This window comes from Sorex fumeus, unplaced genomic scaffold (genome assembly GCF_029834395.1).
Source record: "Sorex fumeus unplaced genomic scaffold, SorFum_2.1 ptg000044l, whole genome shotgun sequence".
NCBI lineage: Eukaryota > Metazoa > Chordata > Mammalia > Eulipotyphla > Soricidae > Sorex > Sorex fumeus.
This window is the reverse complement of record NW_026606101.1, coordinates 49,130,142-49,145,393: the sequence shown is the minus strand read 5'-3', so window position 1 is coordinate 49,145,393 and position 15,252 is coordinate 49,130,142. Positions and strand designations below refer to the sequence as shown.

Below are 15,252 nucleotides of genomic sequence, written 5' to 3'. Positions count from 1 at the left end.
GCAGATCCCAGTCCAGAAACAGGCTTCCCTCAAGGGGCTCGTTCTGATTCAACTTTCACATAACTTTTTTTTTTTAATCATTGAGATCATTTCATGACTCATTTCATGACCAAGGCTGACCCTCGTTCTATCCCCAGCACCTCATATGGTCCCCCACGACTCATGATACACAGATGGACAGAGATGGTAATCATTGCATTGAAGGGCACCATTGAGGTGTGCGGGGTTGCTAACACCTCTGGGAAGAATAATCTCACTTTCAAAATTAGATTACTTCAGGGGCTGTATAGCACAGTGGGTAGGGCGTTTGCCTTGCAAGTGGCTCACCTGGGTTCGATTCCCAGCATCCCATATGGCCCCCTGAGTCATACTCTTTTCTATTTTCTATTTTCAATTACTGCCAGGAGTAATTCCTGAGTGTAGGAGCCAGGAGTAACCCCAGTGCAAAGCTGGGTATGACCCCTCCAAAAAAAGCAAAATTAGATTTCTTCATTTAAAAAATTATTTATTTTTAGAGAGAGAGAGAGAAATGTTGAAAAAAATTCTTTATGAAAGTGCCAGTATTATTGTTTTGTATGTACGATGCTGCTATGCCAAGCCATCAGCAGATTCCTGGGATCCCTCCATTTTTATCCCATGGCTTTGCCGCCAGCACCCTCGGATCATGCTTCTGTTAATCCTGCCTCATACTTTCACCTAACTTTAGATACACCACAGGAAAAGGAGGGAACCTACCTTCCAGAGCCCCAGGAGTCTGCCATAACTATGGTATCTACGATATTATCGTGTATCTTTATATATTAATTATGTAAAACACAATTAAGATAGGCCATACAATGTGTGACCCCACTAATATATAAAGATATTGATTTTTTCTGTGCTAACTTAGCCCTCTAGCTGCAGAGTCAAACAGGTGTTAACACCAAGTTTATGACCTTAGGTAGTTTTAACATTAATAACTTAGGTAGTATGAACATGGCTCTAGTGTTCTGAAATAGTACATGAGTTCTGCCGTGACTCTCACTCTCCCTCCTGCCCCTCACTGACAGGATTAGCAAGCCTGATGCCAAAGACTATTGCCAATCCACACTAAAGGGAATTTCTGTGTTAGCAAGGTAGGTTTCATCCAGAGAAGAAAGGCTCCAATTAGCTAAACAGATGTGTAAGCATATACTTCAGCTTAAGTGAATCCTTACACCTTCATTTTCCACAATAATACACATTTTGGAGATCAGAGAAATAGTAGAAGGGTTAAGGAGAGATAATACAGGGTTAAGGGCCTTTGCCTTGCATGTACCTGACGTCGATTTGATCCCTGGCACTACAAATGGTTCCCCAGGCTCCACTCAGAGTGATCCCTGAGCACAGAGCTAGGAGTAAGCCTTGAGTACAGGTGGAGGTGACCCAGAAACCAAAGAAATTTTTTTAAAATAATGAAACAATGCACAGGGCCTGTGATAGTACAACGGACAGGGTATTTGCCTTCTATATGACTGACCTTGGTTCTATTCCCTGCACCTCATATGGTCCCCCAAGCCCCTCCAGAAGTGACTCCTGAGTTCAGAGCTGGGAGTAAACCCTGAACACTGCTGGTGTGGTAAAAAAAGAAAAAGACAATGCAGTTTATCATTGCTTTTATGATAATTTTTCTTTTTTTTCTGTCTTCTTTAATTCTTTGTATTGATCACATAACCTAAAATAGCCTGTCTTAAAGTTCTTCCTCATTGCTAGAGTTCATTTTCCTCATAGAAATTAATCCTAAACAGGACTAGAGGGACAGCACAGCCGGTAAGGCATGTGCCTTGCCTGTGGCCGAATTGGGTTCAATCTCGGCATCATCTCTGCTCCTCAGAGCCCTGCCATGAGTGACCCCCTGAGGACAGAACCAGGAGCAAGCCTTGAGCACAGCTTGTATGGCCCAAACTCCAAAAGAAAAAACAGAAAGAATGAAATTAACCCTAGGTAAAGGTATCTGGTCCACACATACCTCCTTACTTTCTAGTATCTGTCTTTCACCTAGACAGTAACTTTCCCCTAGGATGGAGAATGTTGAGATCCTGGACAAATTGTTGGCAGTCATAGGCGGTGGGAGGTAGTTTATTTTGAAGGGGAGAATGATGACCTTGTGGAGTGGGGCTTTAGGAGGGTGTAGACCTGGGGCATGCCTCATGGGCTGATGGGAGAAATCTGCATAGCCAAGGGTGCTGCTAGAAGTATACCAAGCATTCAAGATGAGAGGGATGAAGCTCTGGCTCTGCATTCGCACCCCGAGAATTGGAGAGTAACCAGTAATTCCAAGAGGCATGTGGGAAGATAAAAGGCTTGGTGATGGATTGAACAGATGTGATAATGACAGGAAGGAGTTTGCAGTGACCCCTGCTTTGAGGTCCTCTAGAAAACGTGGCAGTTCCATTGATAGGCCTGCTATTTCTGTCTAGTGAGTTTATTTTTTCCAATCAGAGGGGACAAGGAGGCAACCAGATGTAGATGTGTGCAGACCATGAGCGACTTAAGCTTGAGCCTGACTGCTAGTCTGGGAGGAAGATGTAGAAGTCAGAAAGTCAGTAGCATGAGAGAGGAGGAGGAAGGGAGGGTGGGAATGTGATTTCCATCCTTTGGGGAGCAGCAGTATTAGACCAGAGGGAGAGGAGGAATCAAGAAGGCATAGGGCTGACATGGAGAGAATGGTGGTGTGATAATAAGGAGAAAACAAGAGAAAGTTTTAAGGAGGTAAATGTATGTACATTAATTTGAAAAGATATATACATGCCTATATTCATCACTGCCCTTAGGGCAATCGCCAACATGTGGAAACAGCATGAGGGCCCCAACTACGGATGAATGAGTCAAGAAACTGTGCAACAAATACACAATGGAATACTATGCAGCTCTAAGAAAGAACCAAATCATGAAATTTGACACAGCATGGATGAGTAGAGTCAGTTAAAAGGAATGAGATATATGCAGAATGATCTGTTCCATATGTGAGACTTAAAGCTATACAGCAAGGTAAAAACAAAAGTCCAAGGCAACATAACAGAAGTTTGGGGTCTTTGGGAGAGGCAGGTACATTGGTGATGGGATTAAATGCTGAAATTAAATGCACAAGAAGCCATTATTAACAGTATTGGATCTACGTAATCTCAATTTTTTAAAAGGTGAAAATGTGTTATGTAAAATACTTGGGCTTAAGATCAATAAGCACAGAACTTTTGATTTGGCAAATCGGGAATTCACTGAAAATTAGTCTTTTGTTTTGGGCCTTGCCACTGGTAGTAAGGGGCTATTCTGGCTCTGTGCTCAGGGGACCATATGGGATGCCAGGGATTCAAATCAGGGTTGGCAGATTGAAGGCAAGCACCTTAACCCCTGTACTCTCTCTTCAGCACCCCACCCCAAAGCAATCTTTAAAAAGTAAAAATCTCCAATACTTTCTAAAATATTTAATGTGACTAGTAAGAGAGACTTTAAGTGGTAGAAAACTATGTTGGCAATAATGAGTAAAACGATATCTCTGACAGGTGGTTCCCCAAAAGGCACTCTTATAACAGATAAGCTGGAAATAGGGGTGGTGAGAAATGACAGGCAAAGATTATAAGGAGGGCATTGGGCCAGTGAGTTAGTCTAGTAGGTACGGTGCTTGCCTTGCACGCAGCTGACCCAGATTCAATCCCCTGGCACTACATGTGGTTCCCTGAGCACCACCAGGAATGATCTCTGAGTGTAGAACAAGGAGTAAGTCCTGAGAACCAAAAGTGTGACCTAAACCCCTCTTCCTCCACCAAAAAAAAAAAAAATATTAAAAGGGTAAGTATGTGTTAGAGAGGTCACAGCAGCTAGGGTGCTAGCCTTGCATGCAGCTGACCCAGTTTCAATCCCTATATGGTCCTCTGAGTACCTCCAGGAGTCATCCCTGAGCACAGAGCCAGGAGTAAGCCCTGAGCACTGCTGTATGTAAACACCTCCCCCCCAAAAAACCCCAAAGTTATTAAAGTATAAATAAAAAAAAGGATAACATAGTAGGATGTGTGGCAAAGAAGAAACATATCAGGACATTGTAATTGTATATCATTTAATTCTCTTGCTTACCAAATGAGGCTGCATCTGAGAGGTGACTCAAAGAGCTGAGGGGCATGCTTTGTACTGAGAGTCCTGAATCCAGTACCCAGGACCAAGTGATCTCCCAGGCTCCAAACCGGGAGTACCCTCCCCCAGGTACCACTGAGAGTATTTCTCAACCCAGAATTATCGATTAATTAATTAATCAATCACAACTCACACTCTTCTCATTCCTGCCTGCTTGTGAGTGAATGGCATCATCTGAAATAATCATTAGGTGTTGGGCAGAGTGAAACTGGTGATTCCAATTTCTGTTCCTATGTTACCTTCAAACATGATTTTACAGAAGACAGAATCTGTCAAAGACAGCCGGCCTCTCTTCCTTTAGTGACCTGAGGGTGGAAGGGCACCAAATCAATTTTTTAATAAAAACCATAGTTCTAGACTATGTCTACACAAGTAGAGAGTAGTAGTTCCTGTGGGTAGTGTTGAAAGTATGATTAGTATCTAATCACAGAGCCCCACCTCTGAGCTCACTACACAAGCGCCGTGACCAAGCACATGCAAACCCAGCTCATCCCCAGAGCAACAACAGCACAAAGGGGCGGGAAGGGGAACTCCCTATGACTATGAATGAAATGTAGGCTACCGGAGTTCAGGGGACAGTCTATCATCAGAGTTTCATCTGTTGCCTTTTATTTTATTTGTTTGTTTGTTTGTTTGTTTTTTGGGTCACACCCAGCGATGCACAGGGGTTACTCCTGGCTCATGCACTCAGAAATCACTGTTGGCGGTGCTCAGGGGACCATATGGGTTGCTGGGAATCGAACCTGGGTTGGCTGCGTGCAGTCACTCCAGTCCCACATCTGTTGCCTTTTAAATAAAATGAAGCATTGAATGAGATTTCTAGATTGTTCTCTAGACTCTCAAATTGGACAATGAGCCGACAAGGAGTTTTTTTCTCTCTTCTGAGTTAAGAATATTTTCTTGTGTCAGTGTCTGAGATGTGCTAAAAGGCTCTGCGTTCTTACCCACTGTTAGAGAAGGTTGATTTGTCCCCGCTGCTTTCGATTTCATTTCACGGCCAACGCAATCTTAAACAGACTTGCTGCTTAAGCACCATGCTTCAAAAGAAGCTGGCAATGCTCCAGCTCTCCGTGAATGATTAACTATTACTACAATCCTACTTTATGGCATGTATGATGGGACAGATCAGCATCCAGGCTTTGTATGTCCTTTGCGTATCACTGCTGGCATCTTTGTTCAGGATGATTTATATCAAGGTAGGGCGTTTGCCTTACATGCAGCCAACATGGCTGACCCAAGTTCGATTCCTCCACCCCTCTTCGAGAGCCCGGCAAGCTACCGAGAGTATCTCGCCCGCACGGCAGAGCCTGGCAAGCTCCCCGTGGTGTATTCGATATGCCAAACACAGTAACAGCAAGTCTCACATGGAGACGTTACTGGGCCTGCTCGAGCAAATTGATGAACGACGGGAGGACCGTGACCGTGAAGAAACTCGTAACTGTTAACTAAGCTGAATCTGAGCATCACTTTTGGGTCATCTTTATGCTTCTTGAATTGGTATCTCCTGTCACTGGATTGTCTTCACTAGGCTTGTCTTAGAACATGCTTTTATTTAAAAAAAATACACAAAAGTTGTCATTTTAAGAGACATCATCAGCTCTATGATGATGGTGGTAGAATTCGAGTCTACCTCTTAAGTGGGGCTTCTATGTTGTTACCTCCATCTCCATTCATTTCAGATGAGTAACACATTTAAAAAATTCATGTGGGGTCTGGAGTGATAGCACAGCAGGTAGGGCATTTGCCTTGCACGCAGCCGACCCGGGTTCGATTCCCAGCATCCCATATGGTCCCCAGAGCACCGCCAGGGGTAATTCCTGAGTACAGAGCCAGGAGTAACCCCTGTGCATTGCCGGGTGTGACCCAAAAAGAAAAAAAATCGTTGGGGTTGGATGAGTTGGGCCATCCCCAGTAGTACTGGGGTGGAGGCTGGGGGAGATGGCTTCCTGGCTCAGTATTGGGGGTATTCCAGGAACCACACAAGGTTCCAGGCATTGAACCAGACTTGGCCACAAGCAAGACCAGGTAAGCCCATTACCCTGTACTACCTCTCCAACCTTAAAAATTCAAATTAGGGTCTGGAGTGATAGCACAGCAGGTAGGGGGTTTGCCTTGCACGCTGCCGACCCGGGTTTGATTCCCAGCATCCCATATGGTCCCCTGAGCACCGCCAGGAGTAATTCCTGAGTGCAGAGCCAGGAGTAACCCCTGTGCATCTCCGGTTGTGACCCAAAAAATTAAAAAAAAATCTAATTAAAATATCATGTAAACTGTTAAGAAAGTCATAAATGCTAACTCGTTTTAAATCAAAAATTGTAGGAAGGTATAGAGTGAAATGTAGAATTCTCCTTCTCTGTGTTTGGTCTTCACTCACACCCTCCAAAGCATATTGTGATTGCCAATGTCTTAGGTTTCTTTACATGAGTTTTCTAAGCATATGCACCTCTACATGTAAGTCACATGGGTATTCATTTTCTCTAAACTTATTCTATGCATACTATTTTGTGTCTTTTTATTTTTATGTTTTTAATATTTGAAATTTGTTTTAGGTTAGATGGTGATGATAGTGTCAGTATTTATGCTTTTTATACACAAATTTAATTCACTTTTACCGCCACCAAAAGTGCCCAAGACCCTCCACGTCTGTCCTTATGTCACTTCTAACTTGCTTCTTCCTTTTTCTTCTCCAACTGTTTTTATTTTAAATTGAATCACCATGAGAGACACAGTTATAAAACTGTTAATGATTGGGTTTCAGTCATTTTGTATCTTTTTTATAAAATTATTTAAGATACCTGTGTAAAATATCAGCACAATTCTGTTAATATCATTCTTTCAGAAACTTGCACAACATTTCACTACGTGTGTAGATCATGATTACTGATGAAATTAAATAATTTCCAATTTATACTATGTTGTTTTATAAGTTCTATTGTTTAATTACAAAGAGCATTCTTAATATATTACTAATTTGAGGAGCATATGTTTGGGTGAGTTTTTGTTTTTTGTTTTGGCTTGCCTGCTTGCTTGGCTTGGGGAGGGGGCACATCTGTTGGTGCTCAGGGCTTACTCCTGGCTTTGTATTCAGGGGTCACTCCTGGCAGTGCTTGGGGACCATATACAGTACCAGGAAACAAACTTGGTTTCCCATATGCAAGTAAGAACCTTAACTCTGTTCTATCTATCCAGCCCCGTAGAGCATGTGTTTAAATCTCGGTGTGCTGGGTCCAAGTTACCTTACACAGATTCACACTTCCACCAATATTGTCTGAGAGTGCTTCCACCTTTTCATCTATGAATCTTTAGGGTTTGAAGTGTCTGCCCTCTTGGTGACTGACATTTGTTACTTTCTAATCTGTCTATTAAATTAGTATCATTGAGTGGGTTTTCTGTTTGTTTATTTGGTTGGTTGTTTTGTTTTGGGATCACATCCTAATAGTGCTCAGAGATTACTTTTTGCTCTGAGCTCAGAGCATGAGCTTGCAGGTTCATGTGGTACCAGGGATTGAACCCAAGTTGTCAGCATGCAAAACAAGTGCCCTACCCACTGTACTATTGCTCCAACCTTCTTAAGTGTTTTGTATGAGACAAATAATCATTTACATGTTTATGTGAATTCTCTATAAAGCAACCTTGATTAGTTGTCCTTTGCATGTCCATTTTTATGAGAAGGAACACTTTTTTTTGGTTGGTGTGATATTTTTATATATGTTTGTTTGGGTTTTAGGGCCACATCCAGCAGTACTCAGGGCTGCTCCTGCCTCAGGTCTGGTACTTGGGGAACCAGGGTATGCTGAGGATTGAAGCCAGGCCTTCGGCTTGTGAATAATGCACTCTGGTCCTTTGAGCCATCACTCAACCCCTGCCTCTCCTTCCCTCTCAGGAGGAGAAACTATTCGATAAGCTACTGATCCTTTGGGCTTGGGTCTGGTCAGGTCTGGTTTTTGAGCCACACCAACGGTGCTCGGGGGCTATTCCTGACAGTGCTCAGGGGATCTGCAGGACAGGGCTGCACGTACAGTGAGTGCCTGACTCCCTGCACTATCTCTCCAGCCCTAGATAAGCTACTGTTTCGTAGATAGCCTCTCAGTCAGTCCCAGAAGCCATAAATGTATATGTGCCTAGATATGAATGTCTGTGAATTGTTTTTTTTCAATAAAGTAGTTGACAGTTATTTATTACATTCAATATTCCAACACCAATATTACAAAACACTGACTCACCTGAAGACCTACAGGAAATCACCAAATAGAAAAGTGTGGCCACACAGTCTGCTAAAAAGGAGACAATAGTCTGGGGGAAAAGATACCCACCTGCCCCATTTTTCCTAATATACAATCATGAACTTGGCGGCTCAGCTTACATTTCCCTGGGAAGAGCCAAGATGTGTTATTTCTGCTTAGGCCACAGAGCACAGATGCTGGTGTTTGGGTTCAGAGTCCTCCTCGAAGTGCTGTGGCTGTGGCAGAATTCTATTTCTTGCCACTGCAGGACTGAAGGATGTTCCTGTCTCCTTGCTGTCAGCGGGGGCCTCTCTCTGCTCCTGGCCTCCTGGCTCCTTCCAGCCCCAACCAGCCCAGAGCATCCATCACTCTGGTCTTGAATTCTTCCCTTTCTTCCTTTCAGTCTCTTTGATTTCTGTGTCCAGATCTAAGGAACTCAGCTGATTCAGCCCAGTCTGATGGGGTAATCTACCCATGATAAGATCAACTGATATTTTTGTTTTGGCTTTGTTTTGGGATCACACCGGGTGGTGCTCAGGGCTTCCTCCTGACTCTGTGTTCAGGGATCAATCCTGGTGAGGCTTTGGGACCATACAGGATGTCAGGGATTGAACCTGGGTCAGCTGCATGGAAGGCAAGCACTCTACCCTCAGTATTATCTCTCCAACCCCATATCAGCTGATCTGGGCTAAGTCAGAAGAGCAGAGTCCCTTCTCATGAGCACCTAAAGAGAGTGGCTGGAGGAAGTGTGTCTATGCCAGAGTCATGAATTCTGGGAATTTTTTTTTGTAAAGTACTTCACAATAATTCATTACATTCAATATTCCAACACCACACCCACCACAATAACACCTTTCCACCACCATTAGCCTGTCACAAAAGCAGATCCTAAATCATTTGTTTTGTATGGCTTGCTATGAATAATGAGTTAGAAATGATCCAAAAAAGTTTCCTTAAAGGAAAATGTGTGAAAATGTGTGAATATTATTGTATCCACTCTAGAGCCATTAAGCCCTTGCCTAAGAGATTACTAACATGTCGCATGCTGAGCCTTGTGTGCTCGTATTTCTTCGTTTATTTTTGTATCGAGATCAGTTGCCTTCTACCTTAACCCCCCAAAATGTGGTTGTTGCTCTTGGCACATCTCTGGAGTATAAAATCTCCAGGGATTCTAAAATTTTTAAATAGGGTGATACAACTGGAGATGACTTTGGGATCTTGATGCATCTCTGCAGCTTGTGGCTCTTTTGCGAGATTTGTGAGTCTCTGGATCATGGCCACTAATGAGTTTATAAGGCGCTGGAGGTGGTTTGTGGATGTGGCTGCCAGGCTTGGGGAAGACAGGGAAATGGAGGGGGGGGAAGGCCACCCATTTCCAGGGGTTGTGGGGAGAGGGACCATATTTAGTGTTGGGTATCGAACCTGAGTCTGCTGCATGCAGGGTAAGTATCTTACCTACTGCACTATCTCCCTGGCCCCTTGCTCTAGGATTTATGATGCCATTGTCTGCCCAGTCAATGTAGACACTGTCGTCTACCCAGTGGACAGGTTATCTATCTACTGGCTATGCAGACATTTTAAGTTCTCAGACCATGCTGTTTCTTACTATGTCGTTATAATCAGAATGTGCCTTGTGAGATTATAGTCTTGGATGTTCAACAGAACAACGGGATTAAAACAACCTAAGCCCATGGGACACTCAGGGGAGCTGTGTTGGTGAGATTTCTGGAAAATAATTCTAAAAAAATACTCTTCCCTCTCTTTCACTTTTCATCTGCTGCTTTGAACCAGGCGAATCATCTGTGACTTACTTGAGACCGAAGAGATGTATATAAAAGAAATTAAGAGCATAATAGATGTGAGTATAGTTGGGGGGGTGGGGTGTCAAGAATGTGTTTAAACTGGGGAAGTTATATTGTTTAAAGAGATTCCAGTTTGGGGCTATGTGTTTAGAGTTTTCACCAGGGTTTTGGTTTTTATAATATCACAAGTGCCTTTGCCATTAAGCATAAAAAGAATCTTATAACTATTGATTCATATAATGAAAGAGCTTTCAAAGGTTCATGCCAACTCAATACCTTCTAGCAATGTTCTACTTGGTTCACCATAGTCTTGCTAACAATGGTATTATAATTCACATTTTTTTTTATTATTTAGCAAGTTGTTTCTTTCTGGGAGGTTGGGGTTTGGGACCTTATCTGGCGATGCTCAGAGTTGCTTCTGGCTCTGCACTCAAGAATCACTCCTGGTGGTGCTCAGGGGACCATATGCCAGGAACCAAACCCAGGTTGTCCACTTGCGAGGCAAATACCTTACCGTTTTGTACTGTGGCTCCACCCCCTCTTACTGTTATCAAGCCCAGCAGTACTCAGGGCTTACTTCTGGCTCCACAGTCAGAAATCACTCTTGGCAGGCTCAAGGGACCATATGGGATACTAGGGAACAGACCCAGGTAGTGCATGCAAAGCAAGTACCCTAGCCTCAATATTATTGCTCCAGCACCTATTATTGTTTTAAATAGAGTTTTTTTGCTTAAGATTTAAGATCTATTTTCCCCAAGGATATAATTTTGAGGGATAAAAATTATATGCAGGAATTTATTATAGAGTTTTGTGATCAGAAGCCAAGCAATGCTAAATGAAATATTTTCCAACTGTTATAAAATAATTATTTTGAATGATATAAGGGGCTGAGGTCTCCAAGCCTACTCGGATTGGGACTGGGCCTTCTCCACCCAGACCCCCTATCTTCCAGTAGGTAGGCGTCACACCCACCAGCAGCCACCAGCTCCAGGTTGGTCCCATCAATGGCCAAGACACAGAGACTATAAAATCCAGCTCCTGGAAGTGCGTGGCCGCATTCACAGCCTCACGACATCTTATTATCTTATTTTTCCTTTGGAGAACCTGGCAGGCTACCAAAAGTATCCTGCCCGCACGGCAGAGTCTGGCAAACTTCCTGTATCATACTCAATATGCCAAATACCAGTAACAATGATGGGTCTCATTCTCCTAATCCTGAAAGAGCATTGAAATGGCTCTTTTAAAATCTCAGGGAGACGTTACTGGTGCCTGCTCGAGGCAATCAATGAACAACAGCATGATAGTGATCGTGATCGTGATGTAGCAACTTGGAAAATGCTTGCAAGATTTAAACAAATATATACAGAAATTTATAAGTCGAGTCTAAAATGTCTAAAATACTTATTAAAATTAATAAATAGTCTAAAAAAACAATACAAAGTATGTAAGGTAGATATTATGACCATCTAAACTAAACTTTGTAAATAAAAGCTGGGCAGGAAATAGAACAATAGTCATACAAGGTTATAGAATAAGATAGGCAAGATTTTTACTTTTCTTTCACAAGTGACTTGTATAACATAAATTTTCTTCCGATTTTTATGGAAGCACTGTGATTTGCAACACTGTTACTAATAGAGGTTCATGCATGCAGTGTTCTAACATCATATCCACTACCAGAGAATTGAACATAAACATTAAAAATGTATTTGTTCTTCTATAAAAACACCATTTTGTTATTATCATTATTATGCTCTATGATTCAGAAGATAGACATGAGAAAATTGAAAGTGAATAAAAGGGCTGGAGAGATAGTATAGTGGGTATAGTGCTTGCCTTGTATGCAGCCAACGAGGGTTCGATCCCCAGCCTCCCATATGGTCCCCTGTGCACCACCAGGAGTAATTCCTGAGTGCAGGGCCAGGAGTAGCCCCTGAGCATCACAGGGTCTAGCAAAAAAAAAAAAAAAAAGCAAATGAAAGTGTTAGGTTTCAGGAAACTTTGCTTTCTTCCCTGATGATTTCTTTAAAATTTTACTTTTGGGGTAGCTAATTGAATCATCCCTTTTATGTTTCCTTGAGTCAAACTTTGTCTCCCTCTCTGCAGGGATATATCACTCCAATGGATTATATTTGGTTGAGGCATCTGATTCCAGATGTTCTTCTGAACAACAAGGACTCTCTCTTTGGGAATATTAGAGAACTCTATGAATTTCATAACAGGTATATCACCATTAAAATTAACCAAGAAACTGACAAGGCTGAAGGCAGACTGATGGGTCCAAGGTGCAGGAGTGCAGAATGGGGTGGGGGTGGGTTCGGGGCAGGGAATGTGTAGACATTTTCAAGTTGAAGTCAGTAGTTCAGAATCTATTGGGTGGGTTAGGGTGGGAGGGGAACACAAATGAGGGACGAAATGCCACGGGATCCCTGAAGAAGAGGAAGATACTCACAGAGCATATGCTCATCGCCAGGCACCCTGTCTCCGTTTGTGTGTTCCTTTGCTTCGCGATATCCCTTCATGCATTAACACTGACTGGGCACCTGTCCATTTTCTGGTGCTTATGTTTGCTCACGTTGGGAATACAGAGGTGTCCGAGACTCACGCCCACTTATTTCTTATCGAACAGGAGTGCTGAGCAGGTGGAGTTAGAAAATGCTAACTGGTCAGACAAGTTGTGCTTGTAGCCCAGGGGGCCCTTAGGGGTTGACATCTAGAGAACTCAAGGAGAGGAGGTCTCTGGAAATGATCTTTCCTTTTCATTTCTCTCTTGTAAATTTTCTTTCATTTTCCAATTTTGTGAGAAAATATTTTTTTCATTTTTGTTTCTCTTCTGTACAACCCTTTTATTGTACAAAAGAGAAAACCACCGTTTGCTGCCATGACCCCAAGATCAGATACATGGTGGTTGGAGTGTGGTAGAGATGGCAGCTTGGTTGTTCTTAATCGTATCTGGTGGCATAGATGAGACAGAAAGCTGAAGAGGAAATACCATTTCAGCTACCTCCCCTGATAGAAGTGATTCCACCTCTTTGAGTACATGCACGGCAAGTGCTCTACCACTGAGACACGCCTGGCCCTTCAGAGTTGCCCTTTGAAATTAAATTGATTTTAGGATAGTTTTTGATTGACAGAGAAATTGCAAAGATAATAGAGTTCCTACAGGCCTCACGCTGTTTTTAATATATTATCTACATTAATACGGTAAATATTTCACAACTAATGCGCTAATACTGATACATTCTTAAGTGCATATCTATGCCAGACACAGTAACAACAAAGTCTCCAATGGAGACGTTACTGGGCCCGCTCGAGCAAATCGATATTTCCTTAATTAAAAAAAATTCATTTAGTCACTGTGAAATAGCAAAGCTACTCATGATTGGGTTTCAAAAGGCATGCAATGTTTCAACAATGTCCACTTCCTTCCACCAATGCCCATCCCCACTTGCTTCCCACCCACCAGTCTGCTTCTGCATTTTTGCACGGTGGGTTACAGCCCTGTTACTGATAGGTTCTCCTACATGACACATTACCACCTTTCAGCATCACCTCCTCCTCCAACTTGAACGTGTCCCTCCACCATAAACATTGCCCCCTCCCTGTCCTATCCCCCAGCCTCCTCAAGGGGCCTGTTTCAATTGTCATGTTCTTGGTTTTCAGTGTCTTTGTGCATTCATTACTCTACCATGATGTTTCTTTATATCCCACATATGAGAGAGATCATTCTGTGGGACTCTCTCTCCTTCTAAGATCACACAGTGTGATTACTCTCCAGGTGCCTTGCCAAGATTTTGGTTAAGGAAGAAACGAGGTGGTACTCAGCGTAACTTCTGCCTTGGCTTGCTGTAAGCTCACAAGGATTTCAAACCGAGCAGCTGCCACTGTACTGGTTCTTATTAAAATCCTTGTCCTGTAGCACAAGGATCAATGTATGCAACTGTCTCCAACTAGTGTTTAGTACAACCAGGAAAGTCCTGAGAATCCTACTACATTTTTTCCTTCTAAATCGGCACCGGAGGTGGGTTGGAATCCTAACCATGTCACAGAATACATTTCCCCCACTTCCAAATCAGGTGTTGAAGCTGAGTCAAGAGCAATAAATCCTGAAGAACCACATTTTTTCTAGGCACATCTTCAAACCGTAAAGTGTCTTATAACCTCATGTGATTCTACTTCAACTAAAACACATACACATTTTTTTTTTAAATCAAAACATTCTTGTACCTCTTTTCCCCACCTAGGACTTTTCTAAAAGAACTGGAAAAGTGCTCTGAAAATCCTGAACTTCTGGCACGGTGTTTTCTCAAGCGAGTAAGTCTGTGCTCCCATGCATCCAAACTGAAGGCAACCCGTAACCAGCAGCAAGGGAAGTAGAAACACAAAGGGTCAAGTTTTCTGTCTATCTCTTGAATGCAAATTAGAGGCCAGCACAGGAAGTGCTCTGCCAGTGTGAGAAGATCCCTCTTAGCTGTGAGCTGGAAGCAACTCTCAAGTCTGACTTCTTACAAAACCAAGTAAAATGGAAGACGCCCTCCCTCTTCCCATTCCAGCTCCTCCTCTGAATGACTAAATTCACAGTTTTAGGAGAAGAATCACACCTGGGGCTTAAATTCCTCACTCAAGTTGCATTAGTCACCTCCAGAGAAGTATTGAGCTCCTGTCTACAAATCTCAGATGATCTAGTTCTTTCATTTTATTTTTCACAGCCTAGGCATGTTGGGAAAAATTTAAGTCTTCGGTCTCTCTTAGCTTTAGTACCTAATCTCTGAACTTCCAATCCATCAACTCCGTACCTCTGAGCATCTCCCTTTGGGGAGGTACCTCTTGGGAAGGACTGATTCCTTCTTGCAGCTTCTCCCCATGCATGCTTTTGGCCTTACACATGCTGTTGAAGCCAGTGGTGCTCCAGGGACATTGGTACCTAGAAAGGTTCAATTTGGCATCTGCCCACAAAGGGCTTCCTACTCAGAGGAAGGCTAGGCAGAGGATTTAGAGCCGCTCCCCCACCCCTGACTTCTCCCATTTTTCTTCTCTCTCCCAACTTTCCCCTTCCGCCCACCACCCCCTTCCTTGTTTTG

At 42.9% G+C, this 15,252-nt stretch overlaps 1 protein-coding gene across 2 annotated transcripts in view; it reads left to right on the top strand.

Moving 5' to 3' along the window:
• Positions 1-15,252, top strand: part of MCF2L2 (MCF.2 cell line derived transforming sequence-like 2) — a 256,628-nt gene that overhangs the window by 203,508 nt on the left and 37,868 nt on the right. For both annotated transcript variants that reach the window (XM_056121975.1, XM_056121974.1), the window contains exons 16-18: positions 10,161-10,227; positions 12,278-12,393; positions 14,416-14,485. In XM_056121975.1, coding sequence (XP_055977950.1) covers positions 10,161-10,227; positions 12,278-12,393; positions 14,416-14,485 — 253 coding nt within the window. The remainder of the gene's footprint in view (positions 1-10,160; positions 10,228-12,277; positions 12,394-14,415; positions 14,486-15,252) is intronic.